This window comes from Saimiri boliviensis, chromosome 8 (genome assembly GCF_048565385.1).
Source record: "Saimiri boliviensis isolate mSaiBol1 chromosome 8, mSaiBol1.pri, whole genome shotgun sequence".
Lineage (NCBI taxonomy): Eukaryota > Metazoa > Chordata > Mammalia > Primates > Cebidae > Saimiri > Saimiri boliviensis.
In genome coordinates this window covers 75581902-75608150 of record NC_133456.1, presented here as the reverse complement: position 1 = coordinate 75608150, position 26249 = coordinate 75581902, and the positions used below count along the sequence as shown (strand labels likewise).

General features: G+C 44.0%; 1 protein-coding gene across 2 annotated transcripts in view; it reads right to left on the bottom strand.

Moving 5' to 3' along the window:
* Nucleotides 1–26249, bottom strand: part of ST6GAL1 (ST6 beta-galactoside alpha-2,6-sialyltransferase 1) — a 162634-nt gene that overhangs the window by 86077 nt on the left and 50308 nt on the right. The window contains exon 1 of one of the 2 annotated variants that reach the window (XM_010337700.3): nucleotides 6797–19278. The exons of the other annotated variant lie outside the window; for it this stretch is intronic. Coding sequence (XP_010336002.1) covers nucleotides 6797–6836 — 40 coding nt within the window. The 5' untranslated portion in view covers nucleotides 6837–19278. Of the gene's footprint in view, nucleotides 1–6796; nucleotides 19279–26249 lie in introns of those variants that run through there. 2 annotated transcript variants of the gene reach the window in all.

The window sequence follows — 26249 nt, the reverse complement described above, 5'->3', positions numbered from 1 at the left end:
CCATTGTTTTATTTCTCCTACTAATGTTTTATGGTCTTCAGTAAAAAATCTATTAAATTTGCTTCTTGCATTGGATATTTTGCTACTGTAAATAATACATAAAATATATTTTCTAATAATTTGTGAACCTGTGCTTTTAAAGAATTATAATGCAGAATTTTTTTTTTTGGATAAGGGTAATTATACACACACATATGCATGCTACTGATTCAGAATCATCTGAATCAAGGGCCATTTCAGAAGTCTTTCTGATGCTATGCCCAGAGTTGAGATTTCACCCTGAAACAGGAACAGACACATCACAGAACTTTCCTCACCCCAAATCCTAGGCAAAGGTAATTGGCACAGATAGGAATTGGTGAGATGTTGGCAGAGAGAAACTGCTTAGGGGCAAGAAAGCCACAATGAACCAACACCTCCCAGCCAATGCCTCACAGCGTGCAAGACCACGTAAAAAATGAGGGAAAGTCCTTGGCATTTTCCAGACGTGATGACTAGGTTCACTTTTTTTTTTTAGCCTCAGCGGATAATGGCACCTCTCTTCATGTTTGGCTTTGCAGATCCATCTGTCTATTATACATACTTCTAGCATTACAGGAAGATTTTTACAAGTTCATTCAGCCAACAAACACCCATTACCTAACACCCAGCCTGAACATCTCAGCACTCCGTAAATGCCTCTGTCTCCAGAAAGAGGCAGGGAGGAGGACATGACAGCTGCAGAGTGGCTCACCGTTCAGAGGGCCCAGCATCCAGGCTGGATGGTTCAGGGAAGCTGCCGGGGAGACACATCTCAGCTCAGACAAGAAGATGAGGGCAAGTTGGACAGACTTGCAGGGGAATGAGCTGTGCTCAAGGGCTTCTTTGGTCATTTCTTTGCATTTCCTGAAGAATATATTTTTTACCTTATCATGTAGACAACTTTGATCTGTGTTGCCGAGCCTAAAGAAACATTTGATAGCTTCCATAAACCTGACAGTTTCTTTTGACACTAAGTGTGGGAGGGAAATCACTAAACTACTAAGTATATGAAATATCATCCCTTCTTTGCAGAACTATGAGCTCATTCATCTTCAAAACAAAACTGTATTAAAAGTTTCAGACACATGAAAATGTTGATTTGCCTTCCATTTGTTTCATTATGTCCTTAAATCTAGAATGTAGACTTAAAAATACACCATAAGAAAAACGATGGTCAAATCTAAGAGCTAATTACAACACCAATGTAAGCCAACAAAACTCTCTCTTTTGTAGAGTAGAAAATAAAGCCAAGAACATTGTTTGTTTGTTTTTCATTACATTTATAGAGGGCCCTTTATGTGCAGGTCACTGTGTGAAATGGACTTTCTCACTTAAACCCCTAACACGCTGCTGAAGCAGGTGCCATATCCCATTTTACAGATGAAGCTGAAGTCCAGAACGGTCAGCCATTTGTCCAAAGTGGGCCTCTAGAAAGCACTGGAAATGAGACCTAAACCCCCATTTACAGCAGTTATTGAGTACTAATTATGTGCCAGGCACTGATCCCAGCACTTTTCAAGTATTAACAGATTTAATCCTCACTTTGACATTACAGGGAGACATTGCTGTTACCCCATTTTAGGTAAAGAAATGAGGCAGAGAGAGGTAAAATAATGTGTCCAAAGTCACTCATCCCTCTGACTCAATGCCCGAGACAGATCAATGTGCAGTGGATGGTCTGGAAGGAGACATGCAGGTCATCCCTTTCCCTGGGCTGTGGACATTTCAGAACTGAGTTCTACCCTGCTTCTGTGCCTCTGTAGGAAGTTGAGGCCACACTTAGGGAAGCCGTATGGCCAGCTTGAAACCTGTGGATCTTTGGGTTTGGATCTCACCATTAATCTGCAAAGAAAAACAACCTTCTCCCAAGGAAGGCACCTTTCTGCCAACTATGGCCTCACCTGTCACTCTGGTCAGTTACATGAACAGTATTCTAAGCACCTAGGGAAGTACAACAAATACTTGGACAATTTTTACTCCAGTTAAATTTAGCAAAACTTTGAGCAAATTTTCATACCCAATGCTGGTGATTTATAGCAAAACTATTGTGCTCATACATCACTCATGGCTGGGAAAACAGAAACAGAAACAGAAACAGAAAACAGAAACCTTCAGAAAATACCTCAGAACAATCAACAGTAGTTCAAAAACAGAAAAGAAGCATAAGTATGTGATTGCCTACTGTAGCATCAAATGTAATGCTGAGAAATTTTGGAACAACCTAAATGTCTAGCCACAGGAACAAGCAAATTGTGACCAAGAAATCCAGGATTGCCTGTGAAGCCATTGACCCACGACATGCACTATAAAGATGAAAAACTATGTTCACGATAATGGGAGAAACAAAATAAACTTTTCTTTTTTTTTTTTTTTTTTTTTTTGAGACGGTCTCGCTCTTGTTGCCCAGGCTGGAGTGTGATGGCAAAATCTCAGCTCACTGCAACCTCTGACTCCCTGGTTCAAGTGATTCTCCTGCCTCAACCCCCTGAGTAGCTGGGATTACAGGCATGAGCCACCATGTCCACCTAATTTTTTTTTTCTTTTTTTTTTTATTTCTTTTTTTTTTTTTTTTTTTTTTTTTGTATTTTTAGTAGGGATGAGATTTCACCATGTTAGCCAGGCTGGTCTTGAACTCCTGACCTCAGGTGATCTGTCCACCTTAGCCTCCCAAAGTGCTGGGATTACAGGTGTGAGCCACCACGCCTGGCCCAAAATAAACTTTTGATCAACACTAAAATTGTAATTCTATTAAAAGCTTGCTTTGCAAACAGACTATGATTACGAGGGACCATTGTTACAAGTGAACAGTACTGTGTCAGGATGCAGGATTTTTTAAATGTATCTTGACTGGGCACCATGACTCATGCTGATAAATCCCAACACTTTGAAAGGTCAAGGCAGGAGGAATACTGGAGGCCATAAGTTCAAAACCAGTCTGGGCAACTCACTCTATAACAATTTTCTTAAAATAGCTCTGTGTAGTACAGGCCTATAGTCCCAGCTACGCAGGAGGCTGAGGCAGGAGGATCTCCTGATCCCATAAGTTCAAGGCTGCAGTGAACTACAACAGCCACTGCACTCCAGCCTGGGCATCAGAAGGAGACTCTGTCTCTAAAAAACATATAAAGAAATAAACGTGTATCTTTACTGCTGTCATAATGTTTGTAAGTAAAACAGAAAAAGCAAGTTTGACACCAAGTTTGTTGCCTCCAGAGCAAGCACATGGCCCTCCTATTTCACTTCCCCTCCATTAGAACATAGTAGTTTTGGCCAGGTGCAGTGGCTCAAGCCTATAACTCCCACACTTTGGGTGACTGAGGTGGGCGGATCACAAGATTGGGAGATGGAGACCATCCTGGCCAACATAGTCAAACCCCATCTCTACTAAAAAATACAAGAATTAGCTGGGCATGGTGACTCATGTCTGTAATCCCAGCACTTTAGGAGGCCAAGGTGGGCAGATCACCTGAGATCAGGAGTTCGAGACCAACCTGACCAACATAAAGAAACCCCACCTCTACTAAAAATACAAAAATTAGCCAGGCGTGGTGGCGAGTGCTTCTAATCCCAGCTACTCAGGAGGCTTAGGCAGGAGAACTGCTTAAACCCTGAGACAGAGGTTACAGTGAGTCGAGATCACGCCACTGCACTCCAGCCTGGGCAACAAGAACGAAACATCATCTAAAAAAAAAAAATTAGCTGGGCGTAGTGGTGTGTGCCTGTAATCCTAGCTACTCGGGTGGCTGAGGCAGGAGAATCACTTGAACCAGGGAGTCAGAGGTTGCAGTGAGCCAAGATCGTGCCACTGCACTCCAGCTTGGTGACAGAGCAAGATTCATCTCAAAAAAATAATAAAAATAGGCCAGGAGCTGTGGCTCACGCCTGTAATCCTAGCACTTTGGGAGGCCGAGGTGGGTGGATCACCTGAGGTCAGGAGTTCAAGACTAGCCTGGCCATCACGGTGAAATCCCACCTTTAAAAAAAAAAAACTTAAAAAAAAAATAATAAAAGTATAAAGTATAGTATTATTCTTCCTTGAAGGTGACAAATCCAGGCCTACACCCCCAGGTCTCTTGCCTTAGCACAGGGGACAGAAAACACATTTATTCAGCATCCACAGTGACCTGGTTCTGGCATAGCTGCGCTCTTCCTTTGCATTATCTACTTGAATGGCGCCCACCTTCGAAGAGGAAAGCGGTGTCAATGGTCCTGTGTCCCCTGAGGGAGGCTTACTGCCTAGTGAAAGGGTTCCCTTAACTTTGGCATATGCATCTAAAGAGGAGGGTTCCCTTTCCTGCCCCAGGAGCAGCCACCTCCACAGAAGCAAGTTTAACAATGGTTTGGAAATTAGCTACCCCTGTGTTACCTCGCCCTTCTCCTCTCCCCTTCCTGGAGGGCTCGCCACTGGCCAGAGTGGGAAGAGGAAGGAGAGGCCAGGATCCAGTTCTGTCGCTTTCCAGCTTCGTGACCCCCAGGCAAGTTACCTAACCTCTCTGGGCTCCATTTCCTCGACCATTAGGTAGTACTGTAAGAAATTTTTCATTGACTGTTGAACTATGTGAAATAATATATGTAAAAGGATTAGAACTGGTCTCCACAATGCAACAGCACACTAGTCACATGTGGCTAGGCCAAACTGAGATGTGCTGTAAGTGTAAAAGTATACATCAAAGATTTCTTATGGAAAAAAAGAATGTAGATAGTATGATTTGTAATTTTATATTGAGTACATGAAAAAGTAACAGTATTTTAAATATATTGGGTTAAATAAAATACAGTTGACCCTTAAGCAACACAGTTCCACTTATACGAAGATGTTTTTCGATCACAGCTACACTGAGTGTTCCTGTCTCTCCTGCCTCCCCCTCCACCTCCTTCTACCTCTTGTACCTCTGCCATTCCTGAAACAACAAGCCCAGCCCCTCCTCTTCCTCCTCCTCAGCCTGCTCAGTGTGAAGATGACAAGGATGAAGACCTTTATGATGATCCACTTCCACTTAATGAATAATAAATATATTTTTTCTTCCTTATGATTTTCTTAATAACACTCTTTCTCTAGCTTACTTTATTATAAGAATAGTATATAAAACCCATAATATATAAAATATGTGTTAATCCATGGTTTATGTTATCAGTAAGGCTTCTGGTTAACAGTAGGTTATTTGTATTAAGTTTAGGGGAAGTCAAAAGCTATACATGGATTTTCTTTTTTTTTTATTTTTCACAGTCTACTTTTAGAAAATATCCAGATTTTCAACTGCACCCAGGCTAGTACCCTTAACCCCTGCGTTATCTTATATTGTTTAAATTAATTTCACCTGTTCCTTTTTACTTTATTCTAAAAAAATAAATTTTACAAAAATAATAATAGAGACAAGGTGTTGCCCAGGCTGGTCTCTAACTCCTGGGCTCAAGCGATCCTCCTGCCTCAGCCGCCCAAAGTGCTGGAATTACAGGTGTGAGCCCCCAAGCCCAGCCTCTTTTTGCTTCTTTAATGTGGCTATTACAAATTTGAAAACTACCTATGCAGCAGCCCACACTTGGGGCTTGCTTTCCATTTCTAATAGACGGCACTGGCCTAGAACATAGCTCTGCACAACCTCGGCTCTTTCTCTGTTTCGCCATCCCGGCTCACTGGTCAGCATTGTCTCAATATTGTCAGCATTGTCTGAAATCCTTCCCTTCTGCTTTTTGTTCTTGAGACAGAGTTTCACTCTGTTCTAGGCTGGAGTACAATGATTCCCTTGTGGCTCAATGCAGCCTCCATCTCCCAGGCTCAAGTGATCCTCTTGCCTCAGCCTCCTTAGTAGCTGTGACTACAGGTGTGTGCTACCACATCTGAGTATTTTTTTTTTAATTCTTTGTAAAGACATGGTTTTACTTTGGTGCCCAGGTTCCAACTCCTGGACTCAAGAAATCCTCCCACCTTGGCCTCTCAAAATGTTGGGAGGCATGAGCTACTGCGGCCAGCCTAAAATCCTTCGTCTCTGGACTGGGTGAGTTCCTTCTCCTTTCCAGGCCTCAGTGTCGCATCCTGAGACACAAGATGAAGAGCTGAAAAAGAACTAGCCTTAGCATCAGAAGCCTGGGCTCCAGCCCTGGTTCTATCATTGCTAACTACATGACTTTTAGCATGTCATTTCATCCCTCTGACAGTTTTGTCACTTACGAAACAGGGCGTGATGACACCCAGGTCATTGCATGAGATAACACGTATGACAGTGCTTGATAAAACATAACACGCAGGGCAGTGCTTGATAAATGCAAAGGACTATAGAGGTCAGGAGGAAGTAGCATCATTTAACATTATTACTGAACTATTTTCCATGTCTCATGTCTCTAAAAATGAATTTCCCAAGAGTACACTTCCTCCTTCCCAGCTGCCCTCTTCCAACACAGCCAAATCCCAGTGCTACAGACAGAACTCCTCAAACCACAACACAGAGCAAGGGTGCTGTGTGAGGCAGTCATGAAGAAGCTCAAAGCAAAGATGGCCTTGCAAACAAACTGGTAAATACAATGTGGAAAGTGGGTCCACATTCCAGGGACCCAAGCAGAGTACCAGTGTAGCAAGGACCCAAGCAGAGAGGGGCAAGAAGCAGAAGACATGCATGTAGTGGTCAACAAGAAGGACCCTAGAGTGCAAACATTTGCAAAACAGGGGAGCAGAAAGGTATGCATGAGCCTGGAATCCTACAGCACTTAATGCAAAGAAAACATGAGGCTCTGATGCACAGTGGGCCACCTATGAGATGGGCCCTGTCATCGGAGATACCTGGTTGGTAGGTCCTTCCACAGAAGGAATGCCGTTGCATTCCTGCCTTTGCTACTTCAGGTTCTCCGGCTCATCCATGGTCGACTCAAGCATGTGTGCTGTAAGTTCTTGGAGCTTAAGTACCACCTGCAGCAAATGCATAACCCTCAGCTATTTGCACAGAGGTTTGTGAGAGAAGGAGCTCCTGAATCACAATATCCTGTTCCTATTTTTAGCCAGGAAATACCTCCTAACCACCTACACTCTATCTACCTCCTTGCAAGGCCACAAAGCATGAAAAGCACAAAGCTATGCCATCATGTAGGTAACAGCGTGGGCTTTTCTACATCATAACATGTTTCTTCCTAATTCCAAAATAAGATCCGGATTATTTCTAGTTAAGCTAAGCTGCAAACTCTTACTGTCTCAAAAATGCAATGTTCTATCTGAACAGCCCAGGAAAAGCAAATACACAAAGCTTCCTGGGTGAAGATCTGAAGCCAGGGTTTCTGCAGCTGGCTAGTCCTTCAATATACTGGTCCTTCAAGTAGACCTGTATTCAAATATTTAAAGAGAAAAAGAATCTCAAAAGATCCTATTCTTATTTAAAAAGACATCAGGAAGCAAGTGTTTGTGAGACGGATAGTATATGCAATAAGAGTAAATGCGTGCCTCATTCTGTTGCCCAGGCTGGAGTGCAGCGGCTCAATGTCAGCTCACTGCAACCTCTGCCTCCAGGGTTCAAATGATTCTCCTGCCTCAGCTTCCTGAGTAGCTAGGATTACAGGTACCCACCATGCCTGGCTATTGTTTGTGTTTTTAGTAGAGACGGGGTTTCGTCATGTTGGCCAGGCTGGTCTCAAACTCCTGACTTCAGGTGATCTGCTGGCCTTGACCTCTCAAATTGCTGGGATTACAGGCACAATCCACTGTACCTGGCCTATTTTTAAAGGGTCTCTATCTTTTAAATACACATACTGAAATATCTATGGTAAAAATGAAAAAAAAAAAAAAACAGCTGAATTGGAAGTCAGTTAAAGTAACATCTTATTTTGTATGACTATTCACATGCAGTAAATGAAAGTTAAACAAATAAAAAGTCTCTCTCCTCACTTTGAATCACCTATAAAATACAGACTATATGGTCTGCTTATACAGCCCTAGACACTCATATAAAATTTCACTCAGTGAATCTAACACAGCTACGTTAGACTCCAGCCCTGAAAGAGATCAGGATTTGTACCAGAAGAAATAATTGTCTTTAGTTGACTATCATGTTACACTAAAAAGACAAACATTTAAACACCAGGATCACACCTGACCCAACAAGCTGCTCTCCCTGAGAGAGAATCTCTCATTCATGTCTCCCCACCTGCACTTGTGGGCTCTAAGCTGACCAAGTGGCTGCCAGAACCGTGGGCATTATTTCAGTTACTCTCTCTTTCTCTCTCAGTCTCTCCATTTGTAAAAACAAATGCTGAGTAGGGCTGAATTGACACAGTACCCTATATCCTCATATTTTTCTCCTCCAAGGTGAAGCTGTGCTAGGCCTCCACTGTTTGAGTTGGTATTTAAGGACTGAAGACAATCTAATCTCAACACATAGAAATATGGGGAAGGCAAGGAGCCTGCCGAGTACTTCCGGCCACAGAGACCCTCTTTGATGAGGAAGTAGAGCCACATCTACCTACATGCAGCAGCAGAGAGCCCTGCATTCAACTGTTATTATGATGATTGTTATTATCATTATCATCATGGGTATAAGTATCACTCACACAAAGTCACGTGCTAGGTACGCTCTCTTTTGTTGTAAATCTTCTGAATAACCCTGTGGGTTGATTATTTTACAGGTGAAGAAACTGAAGCTCAGAATAATCAAATGATTTTCGAAATGCCACACTGCTGGAAAGTGACAAAACCAAAATTCAAATCTGGTTTCCCAGGCCTACCCTTTTCTTTTCTAGCATGCTGCTAGCCCTGGGTGGAAAGAAGGCCTTTAAGGCACAGTTATTTACCTAGGTCGCTTCATTTCCTTTTTTTTTTTTTTTTTTTTGAGATGGAGTTTCGCTCTTGTTACCCAGGCTGGAGTGCAATGGCGCGATCTCGGCTCACCGCAACCTCTGCCTCCTGGGTTCAGGCAATTCTCCTGCCTCAGCCTCCTGAGTAGCTGGGATTACAGGCACACACCATCATGTCCAGCTAATTTTTTGTAGTTTTAGTAGAGACGGGGTTTCACCATGTTGACCAGGATGGTCTCGATCTCTTGACCTCATGAGCCACCCACCTCGGCCTCCCAAAGTGCTGGGATTACAGGCGTGAGCCACTGCGCCTGGCCCAGGTCTCTTCATTTTCTAAAACATAAAATAAATACAGAAATAAACATCAACTTGTCAAGTTATCTAACTAAGAAGCAGAGAAAACTGCACCCTGTGATTCCCAAGGGCTCGCTTCTGCAAGTCTGCACCACCGTTCGGTTTCACTTCCTGCTTCTCTGCTACGATGACGTCTTCCCTTCCATCCCACTAACATGCTTGAGAGAACAGGACAGGAAATGACTTTTGTTTAGAACAAAGATGTACAGGTGACCCTATGCCAAAAACGAGAAGTCATTTTCTTTCCATCTTAAACTCCTTTGGGTTATTATGGCCACTTAATCACCAGACTGAATCTTTAGGAGGGTGAACTGCCAAAGGATGTGCTCTGCCCAAGGGCCACCAAACAGGAACCACAGGGACCCACCAGCAGTGTGGCTTTGAATTAGATTCCTTTATGAACTTGTAATTTCAACTTCTCATGCAGATGTTTATCAAGTAGCTGCAAAGGGAGCCCCCACCCAAAGCTCCCAAAGCTAGACGCTGTAGGGACACAAACACTCAAGTCAGAGTTGCAGCCCACAGCTATCGCCAGGAGACAGAGGAAGGGAGTGATGGGAGGGAAGAAGGAACAGCCGTCCTCTGTCACAGGACCTAGCTGCTGTCTCCCAGGAAGAACTGCACGGGATGGGCAGTGTTACGCAAGTTAGTAAAGGGTTTGCCTCATAAACGCTGACCAGCAGTGGAAACCATATGACCTAGATAGATAATGGATGGTGAGACCTTAGGGGCAAAGATGACATCTAATTTGCTTTTGTGTTCTCAAAAAAGTAGGCCTTAGATTGTTGTTGTTGCTATTTTTGTTGTTTATAAGACAGTCTCACTCTGTTGCCCATGCTGGAGTGCAGTGGCGACATCTCAGCTCACTGCAACCTCTGCCTCCCAGGTTCAAGTGATTCTCCTGCCTCAGCCTCCTGAGTAGCTGCGATTACAGGTGGATGCCCCCATGCCCAGCTAATTTTTGTATTTTCAGTAGAGATGGGGTTTTGCCATGTTGGGCAGGCTAGTATCAAACTCCTGACCTCAGGCGATCTGCCCACCTCGGCCTCCCAAAGTGCTGGGATTACAGGCATGAGCCACTGTGCCCTGCCATGTTGTTGTTTTGTTTTGTTTTGTTTTTAAGGTCATGATTGTATTAGTCCATTCTCACTCTTCTACAAAGAAGTTCCAGAGACTGGATAATTTATAATTGACTTGTACTTCCACATGGCTTGGGAGGCCTCAGGAAACTTACAGTCATGGTGGAAGACAAAGGGTCAACACGGCACCTTCACAAGGCGGCAGGAGGAACTGCTAAACACATAAACCATCAGACCTTGTGAGAACTCACTCACTGTCATGAGAACAGCGTGGAGAACGCAGCGCCCATGATTCTATTACCTCCACCTGGTCTCTTTCTTGACACGTGGGGATTAAGGGTATTACAATTCAAGATGAGATTTTGGGTGGGGACACGGCAAACCATATCAATGGTCATGTACTGCATTTAGAATTTTGGAAGGTATTTATGACTGAATACTGAAACTGTTTTCACATACCACAGCAGAGTCAAAAGAGTTCAGTTTGAAGAACTGGATTCCCAACCTCAGAATCAATTTGGCCATATGAGAGGTCAGCTGGAGATGAGGGAGATTGGAGACAATACAAGGGTATGCTATCTAAAAGGCCTCTCAAAGAGTTGGACCCACTGATAACTCCAAAGAAGATGGGCAGATTACCCTCTGTCCTCAGATGGGAGGGGAGGTGGCTGGGGAAAGGATTCCAACCCTGAGTTCCACTGCGGGAAGGTGAGCAGAGTCAAGTTCTGTGGCTCGGTTGAACTTACTTATGCCCACAAGCTCAACATCCCCACCTCTCCACCTCTGCCCCCAGCAGTGGAGTTATGACAGCAAAGGGGACAGGCGAATAGAATCACCCCAGAAGATCAGTATGGGATGAGGCCAGCCAGTGAATAACCCATGCTTCCAAGGAACCCAGGCCACAGGAGCACACAACTTCACTCATGAGACCTGGAGAGGCCAGAGGAGATAATTCCTTGGGAGGGCGAGTGAAATGGCCTGTATCAGTCCATCCAGGGAGGAACCAGAGATACCCTTTGACTCAATGTGTAGAAAGAGCCAGGGAGTCTGACATAAAAAGTGTGTCAAATATTAAGAAATTTAGTATCAGGAGCCAAAGCCTTCCTGATCCCCAGTCTAAGTTAGAAACCCCCCTCCCCTGTGCTCCCACAGCACCCTGTGCAGACCCCAAGACCACACCCCTCACAGTTTCTATGTCTGTTTCCTCTATTAGGGCATGATTTTCAGAGATTAGGAACCATCCCAGCCTTCTCTGAAGCCCAGGCACCTACCACACCACTAAGCCCAGGCTAGGTCCTAAGAAATCTCTTTTGTATGCCCTGAACAAAGGAATCATGAATGAGGTACCTATGGAATGTTTGTATTTTTAGTAGAGATGGGGTTTTGCCATGTTGGCCAGGTTGGTCTCAAACTCCTGACCTCAGGTGATCCACCCGCCTCAGCCTCCCAAAGTGCTGGGATTATAGGAGTGAGCCACCATGGCTGGCCAGCATTCTAGCAATCTTAAAGGTCATAGCAATCTATTGCAGTTGGACATTATCTGGATCCTAATTTGAATACCACTGGGTATTCAGCCTGGGTAACGGAGCCAGGCCCTGTCTCAAAAACAAGCAAAACAAAACCGAAAAAAGGCTAGTATACCTGATTTCCACCCCAGGGAAAACAAAATCAATACCTGACCTGACTGATGAGCCAAATCTCAGCAAGTCCAAGAGAAGGCAACTAGCTAGGTGCTACCTGTCTCTCCCACATCATAAACAAAAGGCTTCAGTGGAAACACCCTGACATGAGAAAAAGAAAAAACTAGTCAGTTAGCTACCACCAACTACAAAGGGCAGAAGCCTGGTGAGGTGATTCACGCCAGTCCTGTGAAACCCAGCCCGGTGATCTGCAGATGACCTGGAAGCAGGGGTGGAGGATGTGGGGAGGTAGACAAGCACGAGAGGGAGTGATGGAGAACTTGCTGGAGCAAGCGTCTTGGGTTTTTGTTGTTTGGTTTATTTTGAGCTGAAGGTTCACTCTTGTTGCCCAGGCTGGAGTGCAATAGCAGGACCTTGGCTCACCACATCCTCTGCCTCCCAGTTCAAATGATTCTCCTGCCTCAGCCTCCTGGCTTATATTCCTTATTGAAATTTTTTAGAGGAAATCAAGGAAAAGAGCATCCTGAAGGAAAGGATTGCAATGGTCTGAGAGGGAGGGACAAGAGAAGGCGAGCTGCAGTTGAGGTGAGGTAGAGAACTCTCCTCAGCCCCGGCCAAGAAATTCTTTATACCAAGTAGCTACCCATAGGAGACTGAATATTGTTATCAAGTCTATCAATAGTCTCTGCCTATCATCACACATATTAACACCATTGACTGGACATGAACAACGTGCCAGTGCTGTGCTGCTGGGTAGTTTGTCTCTCTCCAATCATCAGTAAGAACCTGGCAGGTGGAAACGAGTCACCTGCATTTAATAGACACAGATTAGAAGCTGTAGGCCGAGATTGGTGGCTCACACCTGTAATCCCAGCAACGTGGGAGACCAAGGTGGGGGGATCACTTGAGGTCAGGAGTTTGAGACCAGCCTGACCAACATGACGAAACCCTGTCTCTATAATCCCAGCTACTGGGGAGGCTGAGGCAGGAGAATCACTTGAACCCAAGAGGCAGAGATGGCAGTGAGCTGAGATCCCACAACCACACTCCAGGCAGGGTGACAGAGCAAGACTCAGTCAGAAGAAGAAGAAGAAAGAAGAAAGAAGAGGAGGAGGAGGAGGAAGAGGAGGAGGAGGAGAAGGAGGAGAAGCAGCAGCTTTACATGAAGAACTAAGCCACTTGCCCAAGGTCTTGGAGCTGGTACAGAGCTAGGATTCAACCCACTCATCTAACTCTTTGTAGGCCCATGCCCACAGCACCCAGAGGAAAGACTTCCCCTACAAGTAAGGGTGGGTAAGAAAGGGTTCCTGTGAAGAAAGAGTGTTGGACCTTGACCTTGATGAAGCAGTGCTGGAAGGACATCCAGTAGGTCCATAGGGTCCCCGAGATCCCTTGGGAGAAGAAAAACAAAATCAAATGCCCTGTAGTTATTCTGCTGTTTTTCAAATAGTAAATGCTATCTGGTGGGCACCTTGGAATACTAATTATCTTACATAAATTCAAATTGATATGTTCTCTCTCTATGCTGACAGAAAGTCAAACACAGGAAGATTTCCATCCAAAGCTCAAGCTTTCTACACTACCAGCTCCCAATAGCCTGCCAACAATGTTACCCCGGTTCCCCCTGACCACGGTGCATGGGCTTCACGCTCTCTAAGGCCTAGCATCACACCATCACAGTCAGAAAAGATCTTAGTGGACACCAGCTTACTCCTCTACCTGATGAATAAAAATTCCCCACTCTCACAGCAACAAAAAGTAGCCGGCCAGCATCTACTTCCACATCTGTAATAATGATAAGCTTTCTTTCAAGACAGCCTGTCTGCAAAGAGCCAAATATTAATTACGAGCTTTTTGTACATTGGACTGAACTCGTCCCCATTTCCCTAAGCATCCATTTTCTGGTTCTAACAAATATCTGTTCTTTTATCCATAAAACAATCTTTTAAGACTATGGTACTTTTTTTTTTAGATGGAGTTTTGCTCTCGTTACCCAGGCTGGAATGACTCTGGCACTCTTTTAAATCTTCTCTTTTTCAAGCTAAACATTCTCAGTCTTTGAATCATTCTTTAGATAACATGGTTTCTGAAGCTTCTAACTTTTCTGTTTATTGTCCTCTGCACCTATTTCCATTTGCCCACCTCACTCTTAAAAGAATGACAGTGTTGGAAACCGATGCTCGGTGCCACAGAGAAAAATTAGCACTGAGACAAAGGATCTCTCAGCAAAGCAATTTTTACTTCTTGCACTGCAGAAAGGGCAGCCTCACTAGCCGTCTTGCCACAAGAGTACAATGAATAAAGGAAAAGCAAACATATGTATCCCTTACACATTTGGGGTTGTCCTTACTGCTACGTCTGATCTCTGTTGGTTGGAGCCAGACCTCCAACTAAATTAAAACCCAATTGGCTAATAACTTAAAACTTTTTTAAACAGGTAAGGGACATAGGCTGTGAGTTGGGACATGCCTGTGAGCACGTCCAGCACAGATATCTCGGTTAAAGTACAAGGACATAGAATATACTACATGCTGTAAGCATGCATGTCTAATAGGATGCAGCTACATAGGACAGGGCTTAACAAAGGGTTATTAGCAAATTTATTTTTTCACAAGAAAGGAAACTTTGAAGAGAAACTTTTCTACCAGTTTCCAGGTGTGACCAACCTAGTATAAAACAAGAGGAATGACTACACCTCTATGATGCAAATACTAAAAGTTTCTTGTTAAGTTTTTAGTAGCTTCATGCTAATGACTCTCAGCTGAAATCAGGTGCAGTAGAATTTTTTTTTTTTTTTTTTTTTTTTTTTTTAGACAGGGTCTGGCTCTGTGACCCAGGCTGAACTGCAGTGGTATGATCCCAGCTCACTGCAACCTCCACCTTCCAGGCTCAAGTCATCCTTCCATCTCAGCCTCCTGAGTAGCTAGGAATACAGGCACACCACCACCTCCAGCTAATTTTTGTATTTTTCGTAGAGATGGAGTTTCACCATGTTGCCCGGGCTGGTCTCAAACTTCTGATCTCAAGCAATCCCGCCCTACCTCAGCCTCCCAAAGTGCTTGGATTACAGAATGTGGACAACTGACAGCCTCTCTTTTCTTACAAGTTCTACTCTTTAGCCCCACCTCCCCACTGCCTTGCTTAACCACTGGCATTTGCAGCCTACAGCTAGGTGTTTACATTTACATTAGTGCAGCCTGTCTTTCTTCACTCGGTCCTTCCTCTAGGCGGTTAAGTTTATAGGGAATCTTGATTCTGGCATACACAATATTTTCTACCCCTCTCAGCTTCAAACATTCCATAAATGTGATCAACAAGCCCTTTAGGCCGGGCACGGTGGCTCAAGCCTGTAATCCCAGCACTTTGGGAGGCCGAGGCGGGTGGATCACGAGGTCAAGAGATCAAGACCATCCTGGTCAACATGGTGAAACCTCGTCTCTACTAAAAATACAAAAAAAATTAGCTGGGCATGGTGGCACATGCCTGTAATCCCAGCTACTCAGGAGGCTGAGGCAGGAGAATTGCCCGAGCCCAGGAGGCGGAGGTTGCGGTGAGCCGAGATCGCGCCATTGCACACCAGCCTGGGTAACAAGAGCGAAACTCCGTCTCAAAAAAAAAAAAAAACAAGCCCTTTATTTATTCATATATATCACAGGTTAGAGCTAAGGAGAGACTATCCCCATGACCAATACAAATTAGCACCTTTAGCAACAGTTTCGGAAGCACTACATCCAAACCAACTGAACAATCATCCAGTATACACTCACCATCTCGTCTATGAGAACATAAACCCTGTAACTGAGGATACAAAGGTGCTCACTAATAGAAGAGTTTTAACTCTTATCATCACAATCAACATAAATTAAAGTGTATGCTTCTGTGTCATACAAAAATGCCTGATCACTGAGGAGATACTTGGGATGGTCTTTAACATAGAGGCTATATGGCTGTATGTAAATTCTACTGTGCAGACACCAGAAAGAGGAACTAAAGCAGAGATACAAGAAGCTGGGCATGACTGCCAGTTGGGAAAGAAGTTATCTTACACCATGAGACATTATGGATAGAGAAAAGCTAAAGTGCTTTTCCATAGGAGCCCCAAATTAAAAGTATCAGGGCATGTTAACTCTGTCTCATGTCCCAGTGTAAGCGGCAGCAGCAGAAACATATTTAATGATAATAATTCCCTTAAATATCCTAGTTATCACTTGTTTAGTACTACCATGTGCTATGCATTTTACATATGTCATCTCAGTTACTGCCTGATACAGTTGGCTTATCATTATTCATTTTAAAAATTTAAATTAAATTTCTCTCCCCCTAGGTTGCTTCCACCTCCATTAAGACCTTGAGGACCTCCAACAGCACTTCAGCAAAAAACATTTTCAGGTTTCCTTAGGTAATTCATTCAACCCACCAACCAACCATCCCTCAGATAAATATTTCTCAAGTTCTCCTAAGAGTAAGGCACTTTGCTGCGTGCTGGGGAATCTGGCTGACATTAAGCAACTGCGTTTCTTGGCTTTATTTCTGACGGGTCATGGGCTTCAATTTTCTCTCCCAAAGCCTTGTTCTAGCCCCTTTCCCCATTGTTAGCTATGGACTTTGGGTAGGTTACCTAAAACACTGATGTAATGCCCTTCACCTGCTAAGTATGGTGGTGAGGTACACATGTGTCTAGCATAGTTCCAGGGACAGAAGATACTTACCAACCTTAGGGTTTCCTTCTTTCTTCCTTTCTCCCTTCCTTGCTTTCTTTCCTTTCCTTTCTATCTTTCCTTTCTTCCCTTCCTTCCCTCCCTTCTCTTCCTCCTTTCCTCTCTCCTTCCTTCCTTTCCTTCTCTGTCTTTGTGCCTTTCTTCCTTTCCTATGCAGTCTGACTGACTTTTCTCAGGAAAAGTAAGAGTAAAGTAGAAGTTGACTGTTCTGTTTTCCCCAGGACATCTGTGAACATTGCATCATTTGCCACCATTAGGGAACTAAGCCTGTATTCACTGTATATCACTTTTTTTAAAAAGGAAAGAAAGAAAAACTGTGGTTCTGAATATGTTCAGCAAGTCATGGTTCCTTGTTTTTCTTTTTCTCCTGACATATTCTTTTTATAAAATCCAAAGGAAATGACCTTAGATCAGTTAAATCCAACTTTTAGAGAAGTGGCTCGGCTCGCTGCAAGATGGAGCTGATTTGACATCAGGTTCTTCTGATCGAAAGTCCAAGGGTGTTTCCGCCTCATTTGGTCATCTCTCTTGTCCCCTTCTTTCCCTAGACTCACCGTGATATTCCCTTACATCCATGCAGAACTCAGGTAATACGTCACTCTAGTCACCCTGACGATTTGCCTCTTGAAAACATGATCACCATGCAGTAAAGAGGAAGCCAAAATGAACCACATACAGCTGCTCAAAGCGCTAAAGAGTGTGTTGCTAAGGAGAGAGAGACATTGCTAGCCAAAGGCAAGTGAATCAAAAAGCAACCACCTGCATCAGACATTCTTTTTATTTTGTTGCTGTGGTGGTGGTGGTGGTGGTGATTGTTGCTGTTGTCGATACAGAGACCTGTCTAAATTCTACAGTATTTAACATGTATTCAACAGATGTTTATTGGAGACCTACTATATGCCAAGCATGATAGAAGCTTGGACTGAGTAACCACTTTTTGGTATGAACCAGACAAAACTCGCATGATGTTTCACAAGCTGGTTTGGATGTTATTCGCTTACTGTGTCATTTCCGCATCCTCGTTCACACCCAAAAGATGATTTATTGTAGAGCTTTAAAAAAAAATCCCTCAAACAAATTACCTCCTCAAACAACAACGTAATCTCTCCTTCCTTATGGCAGGGTCTCTTGACTTGCTTATGCTTCCTTACTCTTCCCCACTTTCCACCAGTTCCTCAAATAACTGAAGTCAGCTCACATCATTCCACTGAAACTGACTTTCTGGTTGCAAAATCTAAAGACTCTTTTCCAATACTTATTTCAAACAGGCCTCTCTGTTTTCAAACTCCCTCCCTCTAATGCCTTATAGGCATTCTCCCCAGCTTAACCTCCTCTGGATCCAGCATCCTGCCAGTCCTGAAATGCCCACATCCTCAGGGGTCCAGCCTTAGAGGCCGACTCCCCCCACTCTGTGCTTCTTACACAGGGAAGATTCCTGCCTCCACATGGCCAGCCCCCAGTGACATCTCCCCCAGACTCCAGACCTCATCTTTTATTTATTTGTTTGTTTTTGAGACAGGGTCTTACTCTGCCACCCAGGCTGGAGTGCAGTGGTGTGATCTCGGCTCACTGCAACCTCCGCCTCCTGGGTTCAAGTGATCCTCCTTCCTCAGCCTCCTGTGTAGCTGGGACTATAGGCAAGCATCACCATGATCAGCTAATCTTTTTTTTACTTTTTGTAGATACAAGGTTTTGCCATGTTTCCCAGGCTGATCTCAAACTCCTGAGCTCAAGATGCACTCTTGACTTCCCAAAGTGCTGGGATGACAGGTGTGAGCCACTGTGCCTAGCCTCAGACCATATCCTTTCAAAAAATGTTAGAGACCTGCACAAAAGCTTTATATTCTACATTTACTTTTTTAAAAAATGTATTAAACATTTGCTAAGTGCTAAGCATAATTCTTAGTGCGTAGGATACAAAAGTAAATAACCCAGATGAAAATCAACATCCTTAGAGTTTTACATTCTAGCAGAGGGAGACACTAAGAACCATAAACTTAACAAATAAAAGAACTATTCAGTATCTTAAAAGATGCTAAGTGCTCAGAGGACAAAGTAGAGCATAGCGCAAGAAAGGGGGGATCAGGCCTGCCTCAGTGGCTCATGCCTGTGATCCCAGCACTTTGGGAGGCCAAAATAGGCAGATCACTTGAAGTCAGGAGTTCGAAACTAGCCTGACCAACATGGTGAAACCCCATCTCTACTAAAAATACAAAAATTAGCTGTGTGTCGTGGCAGGCACCTGTAATCCCAACTGCTCAGGAGCCTGAGGCATGAGAATCAGTTGAACGCAGGAGGCGAGGGTTGCACTGAGCCAAGATCACACCACTGCTCTTTGGTCTCGGCAACAGAGCAAGACCCTATCTCAAAAAAAAAAAAAGAAAGAAAAAGAAAGTGAGGATCAGAAGTACTAGATCGAGGTAAGTTTCCATTTTCAGAAGGGCAGTCAGAGGAGACCTCACTAAGAAGGGGACATTTGGCTGGGCATGGTGGCTCACGCCTATAATCCCAGCACTTTGGGAGGCCGAGGCAGGTGGATCACAAGGTCAAGAGATCGAGACCATCCTGGTCACCATGGTGAAACCCTGTCTCTACTGAAAATACAAAAATTAGCTGGGCACGGTGGTGCATGCCTGTAGTCCCAGCTACTCAGGAGGCTGAGGCAGGAGAATTGCTTGAACCCAGGAGGCGGAGGTTGCGGTGAGCCAAGATCGTGCCACTGCAATTCCAGCCTGGGTAATAAGAGTGAAACTCCGTCTCAAAAAAAAAAAAAAAAAAGAAGGGGATATTTGAACAAAGAGTTGAAGATGGTGAAGGAATGAGTCCTGCGATATCGGGAGAAGAGTTTGCAGCAAGGCTGAAGGCTGGAGTGCACTAGTGTGCACTAGTTGGAAGGAAAGGAGCAAGAAAGAGGGTACATGGAGACTGGGTCCGGGAGAAGCAGAAACAATGGAGCTGGGGAAGTGGAGGAGACGGGGCAGGGCCTTTGAGGTCTTGGCAAGAACTCTGGCTTTTAGCAAATAAAATAGGAGCTGCTGCAGGAGGCTGAGCAGAGGAACAACCAGACCTGACTTAATATGCCAGAATTTCTCAGGCTGCCATGTGGGAACAGGAATAGGAGACAGGGAGAGTGGTAAGGAGACAGTAGTAGTCCCAGAGAGAGATGCTCATGGCTTAGACCAGGTGGTTGCAGTGGAGGCAGTGAGAAGTGGATCTATTTCAGATGTGCTTTGAAAATCATGCCTGTTATTTTGGATGTGAGTGTGAGAGAGAGAAGAGTCAAGGATGATGACAAGGATTGGAGCCCAAGCACCTAGACGGATGGTGCTGCTTTCAGTGGAAAAAGAGGAGACGAAGGAAGAGCAGAGCTTGGAGGCAGAGGAAATCTGGGAGTTCAGATTGGGATATTCTGAGTTTCAGAAGAGACTGTCAAACACAGCGTGAAGTAGAAACCCAATAGGAAAGTCTAGGGGTCAGGAGAAAGGTGTACCCTGGAGACATATATTAGGGAGTTATCAGCATGAGAGCTTTTTGGATGTTCTTGATCAGCTAGTGGAATTTTTCTCCACCCAGCTGCATGACTGTTTACTTTGGAGCAAGGATTCCTGGGCGTAAACCTAACTCTTCCACTCCTCAGAGGTATGATCTTGGACAGGCTACTCAGCTGCTCTCAGTGTCTGTTTCTGCAACAGTGCCCACTTCTTATGGTTATTACGAGGAAAAAATGAGGCAATTCATGTTAATTATCTTGCACTAGTAATACGCACTCCCTGTATGTTAACCATTATAATCCCCTCCCTCCCTCTCTCCACCTTTTACTATCTTGCTAAGCTTGGTATCTTCGACTTTCCTTTCTTCTCACCCCGTATTCAACTCATTCCTCACCCTGAGTGCTCCTGGTTTACTGTCCACGCCAGCACCTCACTGCCCCTAGAGCAATCCTATGAACAGTGTTGATTCCAACTGAAGAGGTCACAAACTTCTATTTCTACTCTCAGAACATTTCTTAAATCTGCCTCCCTCTCTTTCTTTTCTCATTATTTCTCATCTGAGTTCCCAAAAAATTTTACTTAAATTTCAGTTATATTCTAATCAAATTAAAATGTCATTTTAATTTGCCTACGTGTCTGTCTTCCCTTAAAACTGTAAGCATTTCAACCACCAAGTGGTAATTATCACTGTAGTCCTAGCACCTTTATGTCCAGTGTCCAAACAATGGTAACTATACAATAAATATTTGGTGAAAGAATGAAAACATTTTATTGGCTGATTATTACCGGCTAGACAACTCTGTGAAGTTAAAATACAACCATCACTACCATATAAACTATGATTCTTGCCCACAAAGAGTTTTGAGAGACAAACTTAGCATACTTGAGGCAGAAAACAAAGCAGCCAAATAAGTGTAATTAGATTACTATATAAAAGAGAGAACCGGGGCCAGGCACAGTAGCTCAAACCTGTAATCCCAGCACTTTGGGAGACCGAGGCAGGTGAATCACCTGAGGTCCAGAGTTGGAGACCAGCTGGCTAACATGGTGAAACTCCATCTCTACTAAAAATATAAAAATTAACTGGGTGTGGTGGCGGGTGCCTGTAATTCCAGCTGCTTGGGAGGCTGAAGCAGGAGAATCACTTGAACCCAGGTGGCAGAAGTTGCAGTGAGCCAAGATCATGCCATTGCACTCCAGCCTGGGTAACAAGAGCAAAACTCCAACTCAAAAAAAAAAAAAAAAAAAAAAAAGAGAGAGAGAGAGAATTATACACAGAAACTTTTCAACTTACAATGCCATTACATCTGGATAAATCCATCCTAGTTAAACTTAGGGTAGGTTCCCTTTGGTCTCAAGCTCATGGTTGATTAAATGGTACACAGTACATGCTCCCTTCCTCCTACTCCCTGTGCCTGGTTGTCATTACTCCTCAAAAGTAGTCAAATTTCTGGCCCTTTGCCATAGAGCCCAATAGTTTGCAGATACACATTCCCCCCAATAGTCTGCCATGATTCTTGACATTACTCGATCTTCACTGAGAGTCATGTGCAAGCAACAATCTATCTTACTGAGAAATGACTTGAGTAGGCCGGGCGCAGTGGCTCACGCCTGTAATCCCAGCACTTTGGGAAGCTGAGGCGGGTGGATCACCAGGTCAAGAGATCGAGACCAGCCTGGCCAACATGATGAAACCCCATCTCTACTAAAAATACAAAACTTAGCTGGGCATGGTGGCAGGCACCTGTAATCCCAGCTACTCGAGAGGCTGAGGCAGGAGAATTGCTTGAACTCAGGAGGCGGAGGTTGTGGTGAGCTGAGAGCACGCCACTGTACTCCAACCTAGCAACAGAGCAAGACTCTGTCTCAACAAAAAAAAAAAAAAAAAAAAAAAAAAAAAAGAAAAGAAAAGAAATCACTTAAGTAAGGTCATGCTCATCCACATCTAAAAAGGTTAGGAATGACTTCAAATGCGAATGTAGGGATCTGCCACCCTTTGATCCAATTTGTACAAAGCTTTGCTCTGTATCACCCATCAGGGTAACCAATCTCTAAATTTCTTCCTCACCAAAAAAGGAAGGACTTTCTAATATTATAATGAGGCAAAATGGTATAGGCATAATAAGTGTTCATTTGTGAGCTACACCCATCTAGGTTGGAACTCCAACCCACTGTTAACTAGGTCTGTCATCTCCTAGGGAAATCTAATTGAATTTTCTGGGCCTCAGTTTATTTATTTGTGAAAAAAGAGCAGTGTGACCTGTATCATAGTGTGACTGCTATCATAGAGCTGTTAGGAGAATTACATGAGAAAATGTATGTAAAGCACCCAGCACACAATCACTGTGCATAGTGGTAGCTATTATTATGGATTCTAACTCCCAGATAATCATGGATCTTATGAAAAAAAGTATTCAAAGGTGATCTTTCCATGGGTCTTCTTCAGCTTTAAGTAGTGTCTTATGCTCTTAGTCTACAAGAAAGCTTTTGCTGAGTTTTGTCATCAAAGCTGAGGTTGGAAATAGAAGGTCAATGGACCAGGATAAGGGTTGAGTCTTTCTCCCGGCTCTGATGGGACAGTATTTCCTGACTGCCTTCGGGAATTTATATGTCCACAAATGGACCTTGAGAATTCAAAAACAAGACAAGACTTGGAATGCTAATAAGAGATAACAAGACATTATCAGTCCCTGAGGAAAATGAAGTGCTTTAGTGTATTGGTGGCATGAAAGGGAATCTAGATGCTCCGAAGCTACAGAGAAGACTTCAGTGCAGGTTACCCAGGGTACAAGGCAGTAGTGATGGCCCTAAAATACCTGCTCACTTCCACCTCTGCCATCCCTCTGTTAAAGCAAATAAGGAGGCCATTAGCTGAGGCTGTCTCCATAACCAGAGTGTCTACATAAGCAAGCCAAACTCCAATTCAGTAAACAGTAAAATGAAACTAGAGACACCAATCAGAAACCACCAACTCACCTCTAATTAGTCTTCCCACTCTAATAAAATATATTTTCTTAGTCTTCCTTCCACTTTCAGTCTATAAAAGCTCACTGTCCTCGCTGCTGCAGCACAGGTCTCAACCTCTTCCGGTTCTGAGCGCTGCCCAATTCATGAATGGTTCTTTGCTCAAATAAACTCTGTTTACATATTACAGATGTAATACTCATACTACATATTACAAATATAACTGTTACATTTATTTTGTCTAAAGTTTTTCTTTTAACACCTCCTGCCTTCTTCCTTTGCATAGCTGCTCTATTCCACCTGTTCTAGAATATTAACACACCCAAGGCCCTCCTCAGTACACAAATGCCTTCTGCAGCCTGCATGTATACAGCACTGGGTCCTTGTAGAACAGCTGAGCAGTGAGCACTTCCTTGAAGAACAGCTCAACCATCATACCCAACACATGATGGCACTGATTACTTGGCCACAAGTGACAGGGACCTTTAAAGGCACTCATCCCATTTGTAGATAGTTTCGAGTTTAGAGTATTCAAATACAGATTCACTGATCCAGAATCTACTTCCCCTTGACTTCTACCTTTAAAATCTAGTGGCAGGACTAATAAGCTTTTTAAAGATGTGCATTCTCTCACAATAAGCTGTCCTGTCAATCCATTTACATTATAATACTAACAGCTAACATTTCTTGAAGGCCAACTATAAGCCACACCTTATAGGCAGGAAGGCACAACATAGTGTTTCTTAAACTTGCCAGATCCTCATATCATTCAGGGTGCCTGTTGCATCCACTGCTCCCCAGGCTCCACCCCTAAATTGAATCAGAATCTGAGACAGGGCCCAGGAACTGCTCTTTTAACAGGAATCTCAGGTGATTCTAAGGATCAGGAAAAATGTGGACCAATAGCATAGTGGTTAAGGTATGAGGTCCATGATCTGATTCCACCATTTACATGTTTTATGGCTTCAGGCAACTTAACCTCTCTGAACCTCAGTTATATATCTGGGATTTCAGAATGCTGACAGCATCTGCCTGTAGGGTATTCGGAGGAATAAATGAGATAATGGTCATTAACCACTTAGCCTAATTCCTGGCACATAGCAAGCTCTCAGCAGTATCACCGACATCACTGATCTGAATGGCCCTATGAAAGTATCATCCCTATGATTTTTGCTCAGTGCCACACAATTAGCAATTAAAGTGCCTGAGACCAGGATTTAAACTCACACCTGACCATCTCCAAAGTGTTAAGCGCCTGCACAGCAACTTCTAAGAAGCCTTCGCAGCAAGGGAAGGAGAAATTAAATGGGCAGAGGGCCCAGTGGCATAGAACAACCCATATATTCAGGTACTAGCTCCGAATTCATGTCTGAATTCAGCTCATGTTGCATTCTTAGGAGCAGCCATTAGGCACATGCTATACCCAGAAAGATGCCCCTGAGCCCTATGTATTAAAGAAGGAAAGTCTGACTTGGACTTACTCTTGTATCTGCTTCGACTCCTCTTCTGCACAATACACACACCTACCCTCCTTTGGGAACCATCCAGAATCCCCACTCTCTCTCCAGCTCTGCCCAAGGAGTTTCTCTCCTTGGAGGCAGATCAGGTACAGAGTTTGAGAGTCTGGCCTGGAAAACAGGGAAGACTAAGCTTCATTTCCCAATTATAAGGCCTCCCACAGTGACTTCATTTCCTGGGACCTTCTCTCAATGGGTCCTAGGCTCATTTGCAATAATGCTCTAGGCAGAGTGCATAGCTCACTGGTCAACTAATCAATAACGCTAGGCCTCAGCCTACCACCTATCCTTTCTCTGAATTCCCCCAACCTAACCTAATATTTCAGTTAAAGTGGGGGCACCTGTGACTCATACTTTATACAGAGCTTGTTTCATAATGAGCCGTTATTCAATTGTTCACACAAATATGCCCTAAATACAGATGATACAGAAATAAACAGGGCCCAGCTCCTGCTACTGAGGCCTTAGAGAAAGACCATAAACTAGAAGGTGGAAAATTAAGTAAAGCATTAAAAACTAAGGGCTGAGGTGGTCCCAACTCTACTACAGGAAGTCAGAAGAGGTAAAGTTCATCCTGCGTTTTGCAGTTTAAATAGGAGTTCACCAAGCAGAGCAAGGCATGCCCAACAGAGAGAATACCAGTGCAAAAGCTCATTCAGGAAATCAGCCCACTGTGTTCAGGAATGGTGAGAAGCTAGGGTATGAGGGCCACAGTGATGAGAAATGGTTTTCAACTGGATATCTGCTCCAAACAGAGGTATTTCTAGTCCTAATTTATCCTGCAAGCAACTCGGACCGGTGGAGGTTTTCTAAGCAAGCAAGTAACATTATTACATTGTTTTCTCTAAACTCAGCGGTGAGCTCCCAGCACTAAAAACGAGCTTTGATGGAGCATGAAGAGGTGAAGAGGGGCCATTTCAGTGAATAGAGGACAGGGTGCCAGAAACCGTCTTTCCTCACTCCTGGTTTGGCCTGCAGCCCCACCATCCACCCCACTAACCCCTGGCTCAGCAGATAGTGAACTCTGGTCAAGCCCCTGGAACACCAGGCTCCAGAAGCTGTTAACTGAGTAGAAGGGAGACAGAGAGGAGAGGAGGGGGAACCAAGGCAGAGATAAACTGAAGAGGAGTCAGAGAAATATGGTGCCGCATCTAGTGGCTCGTGAGCTTCCAGCTAGATAGACTACGTTCAAATTCAACTTCTACCCTTTACTACCTGCCATGACCTTGAGTAATTCACTTAACCTCTCTCAGACTGTTTTTTTTTTCCATTTTTTTTTTTTTTTTTTTTTGAGACGGAGTTTCGCTCTTGTTACCCAGGCTGGAGTGCAATGGCGCGATCTGGGCTCACTGCAACCTCCGCCTCCTGGGTTCAGGCAATTCTCCTGCCTCAGCCTCCTGAGTAGCTGGGACTACAGGCACGCACCACCATGCTCAGCTAATTTTTTGTATTTGTAGTAGAGACAGGGTTTCACCATGTTGACCAGGATGGTCTCGATCTCTCGACCTCATGATCCACCCGCCTCGGCCTCCCAGAATGCTGGGATTACAGGCTTGAGCCACCGCACCCGGCTGTTTTTTTTTTTTTTTTTTTTTTTTTTTTTTTTTTTTTGAGACAAAGTCTTGCTCTGTCGCCCAGGCTGAAGTGCAGTGGCGCAATCTCTGCTCACTGCAACTTCTGCCTCCCAGGTTCA